The sequence below is a fragment of the Rhagoletis pomonella genome, unplaced genomic scaffold (assembly GCF_013731165.1).
Source record: "Rhagoletis pomonella isolate Grant_MI unplaced genomic scaffold, Rhpom_1.0 Rhpom_scaffold_00002, whole genome shotgun sequence".
Lineage (NCBI taxonomy): Eukaryota > Metazoa > Arthropoda > Insecta > Diptera > Tephritidae > Rhagoletis > Rhagoletis pomonella.
In genome coordinates this window covers 24287834-24297243 of record NW_023458556.1, presented here as the reverse complement: position 1 = coordinate 24297243, position 9410 = coordinate 24287834, and the positions used below count along the sequence as shown (strand labels likewise).

The 9410-nt window shown below is 42.8% G+C and overlaps 1 protein-coding gene across 1 annotated transcript; it reads left to right on the top strand.

Annotated features, from left to right (window-relative positions):
* Positions 1 to 2399: 2399 nt before the first annotated feature.
* On the top strand, positions 2400 to 9078 carry LOC118734499 (polyhomeotic-proximal chromatin protein-like; the record flags this gene model as incomplete). The annotated part of the gene is made up of 5 exons (XM_036464218.1): positions 2400 to 3671; positions 3750 to 4395; positions 4468 to 6939; positions 7096 to 7425; positions 7496 to 9078. Coding segments are annotated over 5 exons (5523 nt in total), but the record flags the coding sequence as incomplete, so codon positions are not given.
* Between the last annotated feature and the right edge of the window lie 332 nt (positions 9079 to 9410).

Sequence of the window (9410 nt, the reverse complement as noted above, 5' to 3'; positions counted from 1 at the left end):
CTAATGCATGAAAATCCTAACCTCAAAAAAATCACCCGTTATAAAGAGGGCTGTACAAAAGTTAGAAAAATTTGTTAACAAAAGCGCTCTAAACTAAATCGCGTCAATTTTGGAAAAATCTGTAAAGAACATTAGAAATCTTTTTTTAACTTTTTAGCTATAAAACTCTGCATTAATCATCTGAAATAGCGCATAAAGATGAAAATCTCCATTTTTAACACTTACTTTACCTATTGACGAAAAATTACCAATTCAATATTTCCATCATTTGATATTCTGATTACATACATATGTACATATGTATACATACAGGCATTTTATCAGAGCTCAGACGGTTCCCCTTGCCTTTGTTTTTGCGTACTTAGTTTTTCTCTCTGGAGTCAGGATTTTCTTAAAAGGACTTCGAAGTTAAAAAAATATGATTATCTCAAAAAATTATATAAAAAATTCAGTGCAATGTAGGATGACAATAAGGGTATCATATAAAAGAAAAAATTCTGTAGAATTATAACAGAATACGTTTTTTGGTGCATAAGGACGTATGGGTATGGAAAATATCGTTTAAAAATTTTTTATTTAAGAAAAATATCTTTGAAAATTTGCTAAATTTATTTAAAAAAAATAGTTTTTGAGGACTAATATACAGACGACGTCATCATCAAATTTCGTCCTGAAAACGTTATTAACTTAAAAATATAAAATTTAATAATATCCGTCCTTGTAAACCAAAAAACTTTGTTTCTAAATTCTACAGAATTTTCTCTCTCATTTGGTACCCATATTTTATTTTACATTGCACTGAGTTTTTTAAATAATTTTTTAAGTTATTCATTTCTTTAAAATTTCAAAGTCCTTTGAAAAAAAAATCCAGGCGTTAGAGTGATAAACTAAAAACGCATTTTTACTATATTTTTCCCATAGTTTCGTGAGTATATCGATTCTTTCGCGTGTTTTGAAATTTTTTTGTTCTTATCGCACGGTGTAATAATTCGCGCGTACACTTATGTTACTGTTTGGCCGAGCTTCTCCTCCGATTTGTGGCGTGCATCTTGATGTTCTCACACAAAGAGAATTTAAATACACACGGCCTGAAAATCATTTTCCACAAAAAAAAAATTTGCTATATGAAAAAATTTCAGAACTTGAAACGATTGAAATCAAGCATTGATAGAAGGGGACTAACCACTATTTTCTGTCGCTAAGTTGTACATTCATATATAGAAAATGCCAAGTCAAAGGGATAAAAAGAAAATTGGAAACCAATCATAATTCGGTTGGCATGGAATTTTCCATATACAGCTGCGGCCAATGAATCAGCACCGAAATTCAAAATGATATTGTTTGCAACTTATGCATGTTTATTTATTTATTTTCAATCAATTTCATTTCAAATATAATTTGTGCAAGCTTTGAAACTTTTATTTATCTATGTATGTATGTGGTTTCTGTTATAGATTGAATTATATTTTTAATGAAAATTATTAAAAATAAATAAACAAACATAAGTTGCAAACAATATCATTTTGAACTGGGTGCTAATACATTGACCGCAGCTGTGGATACATACATGTTAATTTTTTTTTTTTTGCCGGCGGTCTTTCCGCTTGCTTTTTATGTGAGAAACATGCACAACATCGCATGAAAAAAAAAAATTTTCTAAAACCAAACAAAATTTTTAGCTACTTCAAACTTGCACTTTATTATTCTACTAAAATCCCGTAGCCGAAATTTTCCTTCAAATTTGATTTAAAAGTTTGAAATTTTAATGAAAATTTTATGAATTTTTCAAATTGTTATGCGAATTTTGAATCTTTTATTTATGGGTCATTACATGTAAAAGAGGAAAACGACGTAAATTTTAAATTTTCTTATAATCTATATTTCAGTAGTAACCTATTGTTAAATGACTACATTTCATTAATTCAAATACATTATATGGTATTTTTTTAAAGGAATTTCGTACATCAGTTATTTATTTATTATCCGAAAATATCTTTAACGGTTGTCAGAGTTCCCGCGACATAGTTATTACTCACAATTCATCAATTTCTGGAGTCCGCTGTCCAACCAGTCACAATGTAATGGCCCTTGTATAGATTTTGTTACAGTGTGAATTGTACATATATGTATGTGTATTAAAAAAAAAAATTATTTTAATTTACGAAATTCTGCCAATTTTTTTAAGTGGTGGTAAGGTTTGCGTTGCCACAAGTATTTTTGTTCAGTACAAATTTTTTTCTCGTAGTTCCCTGCGGCAACTTTTTTTACCAAATTTTGATAGAAACCTTTTTTTTTTGTTGGTTTTTCATCATTCTGCATCCCATCTTAAAAAAAGTTTTATGCCTGTGTACATACTGTACTATACATACATACATACATACATCCCTAAGCATGCGTAAATACCATTTATTTATACTCATTATTATTTTTTATTAAAATTGCTGCCTAATCCTTACTTTTCGAATTACTCATTTCCCATATCTTCTTCTATTGTTTTTCTCACCTTTAGAACGGATATTGAAAGCGACGTCACACAACCAACGCCAAACAATCTCTACTTACCTACTCAACCTTTGAAGGACAACTCGAATATTAGGATTATCAAAGTCAATTCTGAGTATACACAGTCGGTGGATAGCACAACAGCTGCATTAAAGCAACACCAACAACAGCCACAGGCGACTACGACCATCACCACTACTACAGCAGCAGCGAATAATAGTTTTAACAATCATTTGAATAACAATAACAATAATAGGAACGCTAATACAGTTAACAACAAAAACAACGAACGCCCGCTTAAGTGTCTCGAAACACTCGCACAAAAGGCGGGAATCACGTTTGACGAGAAATACGATTTCGCTAGTCCACCGTATCCGGATACGCATATTAGTAGCGCCAGTAACGGCAACAACCACTACAGCCATAATCCCAACGTCAGCTATAGGCATACTTTAGGAGTGAGCAGTGGTGGAGTTTCATCGTCGTCGTCGTCGTCGTCGTCGTCGCATTCATCCGCTTCATCGACGACCTCATCAGCATCATCCACATCTTCGACTTCTTCGACATTTGTCAGCTCATCAACGCCAGCAGCAACGGCTATCGCATCCACTTCGACACCGCAGAAAAACTTCACGCTGGAGAAATCACAGAGTCCAGCTCAACAAGTGGCGCCTTCATCGGTGCCACTACAAATCTCACCCGAACAATTACAGCAGTTGCAACAACTGCAACTGCAACATGGCTCGCCATTCACTGCCATACAGGTGAAACAGGAATTTCCTACGCACACTGCCACCACACATCAGCTGAGCGCTGCCGGGGCGGGCGGGGAGCTGAAGCACCCCGGTTTGTTGGATCCCACGCAGGCCAATCAGCTGCAACAAATGCAAATGCAGTTGGCGGATCCTACAGCCGGTGCGCCCGGCAGTCCGGCTAATCAGCAAACACCAAGTAGCGCGGCCGCTGCTGTTGCTGCGATGCAGCAGCATTCGACCACCATAAGTACTATGTCGCCGATGCAGTTGACCGGACAGGTGTTGGGTGATTGGGCACAGGGGCGTACGGTGCAGTTGATGCCACAACAAACGGCGCTTAATTCGGGTTTCCTGTATCCACAACTCGTTTCTGGCAACTTGATACACTCGAATTTGGGACAGCAGCCGATACAGGTGGGTGCTGTTGAGTTTACTTGAATTTTATGTATTTCTTAATCGATGTATAAGTACAATTTTCCTTGGTCTACGCAGGTTATCGCTAGCAAGCCGTTTCAAGGTGGCACGCCTCAAATGATTACCACCACCACGCAGAATGCTAAGCAAATGATCGGCGGTAATGCAGGGTTTCCCAACACCTACGCCATACCGTCCAGTCAATCGCCACAGGCGCTCCTTTTCACGCCCGTGCTCGCACAATCGCCGCAACAGCAACAGAATATATTTAATTCCATGGCAGCTGCAGCAGCTAATGCTCAACAACAGCAACAGCAACAACAACAGCAACAGCAGCAACAACAAAATGCAAAGGCCACAAGCGATGCGCAGAAGGGTCTGCAGCAGAAGGTCGTACAAAAGGTGACAACCACCACGAATACAGTGCAATCGGCCGCGGGCGCCGCCGGTGCTGTGGCTCAGCAGCAGCAACAGCAGCAGCAGTCAACGCAACAATGTGTGCAGGTGTCGCAAGCTACAATGCCGACACAGATAATTAGTCCTCTGCAAAACGCCACTGGTGCACCGCAAATGCAAATTGGCCCATGGGTGCCGTTTTGGTCGAATGGCCTACAACAGTTGCAGAATCCAATTATAATACGCGGCACGCAGGCGGATGGTACGCAGAGCATGTTTATTCAGCAGCCGGCTTCGCATCAAACAATACAGGCGCAGCAGCAGAATCGTAAGTGATAGAGAATTACGCAGCGCTTGAGTTACGTTTACAACAACCCGTTTTCCTCTTTTTCCTTTGTAGCCATCACCTTACAGTGCAACGTCGCACAGCCCGCTGTCAAGCCGCGTCAACAAATAGAAGCGCTCGCGCCCAAACAACAGCAAACCCATCAACAACAGGCACAGCAGCAGCAGCAGACGGCGCAGGCCGTCGTCGCAGCCGCCGCTCAATTGCAGCAACAAGCCGTTACAGCTAGCCAATTGCAGCAGCAAGTGGCGCAACGCGTGCCGCAAATATTGCCGCAAAATGGCGCTCAGATACGTCCGGCTAGTTCGGTGTCGACGCAGACTGCCCAAAATCAAAGTTTGCTAAAGAAGATGCGCACCAAGCAGCAGCCAGTGCGGCCAGCACTGCCGACAATGAAGACTGAAAATGGCCAGCCGCAGCAGCTGAAGCCCCAAACGGTCGCCACGGCAGCTGGGTTGCAGCAGCAAGGCGCAACTATGCATCAGGTGGTTACGCCTGCGGGTAAAATGGTTGTGATGTCAACCGGGCCGCCGATAACCATACAAAATGGACAGGCCATACAGCAGGCCACCACGACTGGCCATGTCGACAAGCAACAGCAACAGCAGCAGCAAATTCAAATACAGCAGATGCAGAAGCAGCAGCAGCAACAACAACAGGCTCTACTGCAGCAGCACTTGCTACAGCAACAATTTGCATCGGCTATACAAATGCAACAACAGCAGCAACAACAACAACAACAGCAACAGTTGCAACAACACCAACACCAGCAGCAACCGCAACAGATACAGTTGCAGGTGACGCCACAAACATTCATCACACAGCAACAGCAAGCGCAACAACAACAACAACAGCTACAAACTCAGTTGCTGCAACAGCAGCTAGTTCAACAACAACAGCAGCAGCAGCAACAGCAACAGCAGCAGCAGCAGCGTGAGCAACAACAGAATATAATACACCAAATCGTCGTGCAACAGCAGCCACAGCAGCAACAGGCTCAGACTCATGCCCAGCAGCAGCAGCAGCAACAACAACCACAACAGCAGCAGCAAACGCATTTACCACCGCAGATTGCCGGCGTACCCTTCTCGGTGTCCTCTTCGACGCCATCAAGCATAGCCTCGTCCGCAGCCGCCGCGCTGCAGCAACATGGCGTCTATCAGTCGAAGGCCTCGACGCTGCCAACAACGTCAGTGGTGACTATCACTAATCAGGCTGGACCATTGGTCACCAGCACCATTGGCATTAATCAGACGGCACAGCTGCAGCAGCAACAACAACAGCAGCAGCAACAGCAACAAGCACAGCAGGCGCAACAACAAGCGCAGCAACAGCAACAAGCACAGCAGGCGCAACAACAAGCGCAGCAGCAGCAACAACAACAGCAAAGTTTACTGGCCGCAACTCTTGCCGCCTCGCAGCAGCAGCAGGCACAACACCAGGCGCAGCAGCAGCAGCAGCAAGTACAACAGGCGCAACAACAAGCACAGCAGGCGCAACAGCAACAAGCACAGCAGGCGCAACAGCAACAAGCACAGCAGGTGCAACAACAGCAGCAGCAAACCCAAATGGCTCCGCCATCCGCTCACCCACTGCCACAGCCCAGCATGGTTTCCACACCCACACAGAGTCCACTGCTCGGCCTCACATCAATGATGAACGCATCCATGGGCGGTAGCATACAGTCCTCGCCGGTTACATCAACTGCTGCAGCGTCAGCCACCATGTCTTCGCCTCTAAATAGCGGCGCTGGAGGTGCTGGTGGTGTGACATCCGTTTCCTCTTTGCCCAGCACACCTATCAAGTCGCTCGCAAATGACCAGCAGCAGCAACAACCGCACCAACAACAACAGCAGCAGCAGCAGCAACAACAGCAGCAGCAACAACAGCATCAGCATCAACAACAACAACAACAGCACCAACAATTGCAACAACAATACAAAAACACTTTGTCCATGCAATCGACCTCACATATGTCGCTGTTGGGTGGTATTGCATCAGAAGCCACTCGCGCAATGCAAATTTCATCGGCCACTTCGTCGGCCAATCAAAATAATCAAATGAATACCAGTTTAAATAATAATTCCACGGTCACGATTTCGGTTGGAGCGGGAGCGACATCAGCGTCGGCGGAATTGAAGGAAGCAGCAGCAAAGGCAGCATTGGGCTCTCCCAAAGTTACCGCACCTCAACAGCCGCCTATTATAGAATCAGCAACGTCGTCATCGTCATCGTCATCCACAATGCAGCAGCAGCAACAACAACAGAACCAACATCAGCCACAATCTAACATAACTAATTCTACGAGTGTTAGTGGCACTGTCGCTACTGTGGCAACCACTGCCACCTCACCGTCCTCACCGAATGCAGAAGCAGCTAAAACTCCAATTGCAATGGATACAACACCGCCACCTGTAACGCCGCCAGCAACCACCACACCGACTACAACGGCGGCGGCATCGCCGACGAAGAATATAGCGAATGTAACCTCCATTACGCAACCTACCACATCGTCGCCAACTAAAGGTAGAGTGAATGGGGTCAAATTTATAGTTTCATAAATTTTATTTTATTTCTTTCGTTTTTTTAATTTTTTTTTTATATACATACATAATTATGTATGTAAACTCCTACTTCCATCATTTTCTTAAATAAATAAAAAAATCCAATAACTCCTCACAGGCACTGTTGGTAATCGCTCAAATGACCCCATCAAAACCGGCAACGCTGAGGTTGAAAAAGCCGCAGCAACTGCATCTTCTGCAAATGATGAAATTACTACTCCAGCTCCTAAGCTAACGAATGCAGTCTCGACAAGCATACCCACCACCATGCCCAAGAACACTTCCAGTGTGGCAAGCGCAAAAGTGGAAAAGGACCTCCCGAAAGCCATGATCAAGCCCAATGTGTTGACACATGTCATAGATGGTTTTATAATACAAGAGGCCAACGAACCATTCCCTGTGACACGGCAACGCTACGCAGATAAGGATGCGGACGACGAACCGCCCAGTAAGTATTACCATTTTTCCCCCACATTATACTCGTTAACTCCACAATATACTAATCTATCATTTTGCAGAGAAAAAATCGGCTATGGACGAGAATTCGCACAATGCTATCAATCAAACCAACGGACAGACTTCTCTACCACCCGACATGATCGCATGCGAGCATTGCGGCAAACCTGAGCACAAAGCTAAGCTGAAGAAGAAACGTTTCTGCTCGCTAACGTGTGCCCGACAATCGAAGGCTTCCATGAGCGAGCAACCAACAGAGGCGCCCACACAAAGCAATACCAGCAATACTGTGGCAAGCAACCAGAATGCTGCTGCTGATGCCAAGGCCATTGCTGAAATCTCCAGTATTACGAGCAACGCAAATAACGCAGCTGCACCTGAGAAAATGCAAACTGAACCCATACCGTCGGCGCCAGTCACTGCCTACAGCAATAGTGCTGCCCAAAATGGCGCTGCTAGGCTTGAAAATGCAGCAGCTGTTGCTGCCGTTGTTGCTGCTGAGGCGCAACAGGTGGCCAATGTTGCGGCCGCCAATGCTGTTGCTGCCGCAGCTGCAGCTTCTGCAGCAACTGGATCTGCTGGTGGTGCGCATGCAGCGGCCACACCTGCCGAACGCCCGGCAATGGCCGATTGGAGTGTGGCTGAAGTATGCGAGTTCATACGCCATTTGCCTGGCTGCTTGGACTATGTGGATGATTTTGAACAGCAAGAAATTGATGGACAAGCCTTGATGTTGCTCAAGGAGAATCATTTAGTGAATGCGATGGGCATGAAGTTGGGACCAGCGCTAAAGATTGTCGCAAAAGTTGAGTCGATGAAGGAGCAGACGCCAGCGCCTAGTGCCGATAAAGAGGCACAACAGTAGAAGCGGCGCTTAAAATTTTGTAAATAAATGATTTTGAAGCGATATTTTTCTTCAACAATTAATAGCATAAAAGGAGTTAAGCAAGCGAGTAAATGCTCTATCTTATATACATACATACATAAGTAAGCTCTGTACATAAAGTAGTCGAAGGAAAATGATGATAAGTTCTATATATGGGTAACTTTTTTAACTACTACTACTACTCCTGAAATCGAAATAACTATGAATATAAATAGTTTTATGTAAACATTAAGTGTGGAAATATAAACATAGAATTAAACTGCGCGCGTTATTTATGCTAAGTGAGATTAGAAGTATCTTTCACTATATTTAAGTATTACTTTAGAGGTTTCTTTTCTGTTATATATATACTGTTTTATTATTCGTAGATTAATCACTTTTTCTCTTCATGTTTATTTGTATTAGACACTTTTATTGAAATTTAGTAATAAATATGTGAAGTTCATTATACGAGTATACATAATTAATATAATTAGCGCCTAGAGTACAGGCTTAATTTCCGCACTGGAGTTTCGCAAGCGTTTAAGGCGCTCATATTTTTTTTTTTTTTTGCGTTGTAGAAAGTGAAAACTCGACAACCTACAGATGTAAACTCAAAGAGTATTTTTATGCTTAATATTAACAATTACGTTATATTTAATGGTAGCTTGTAAACATGTAAATTCAAATGAATACCAATCTAACATTTGCAATTGAAGCATTATCGAAATAACTAAATAAATGGCGTTCACTACCAGTAAGTTTATGTGAAAAATTCGTAAAAAAAAAATGCTTTACTTTCTTTGCTAAGGATAGAACTCAATACCAGGATTTTTAGGTGTTCAACGCTTTTTAAGTTTTCAGCGTGTATCTGAGTAAATCACTGAAAACCTAAACAGCGTTTAACAACAGAAAAACGTACCGGAATCACTCACGTTTACACAATATGCTCGGTGTGTTGGTCCAGAATATACCGCAACGTGACATCAGTCAAGAGCAATTCCCGCCTTGGCTGGTGCCACTTTAGGCCATGTTTCGGACTGTGAACTACGCGATATTGGGCGAGTGACGATGTGGGCCCCTGCTGTGTTGCTGAGTCGCTAACTTCCCCC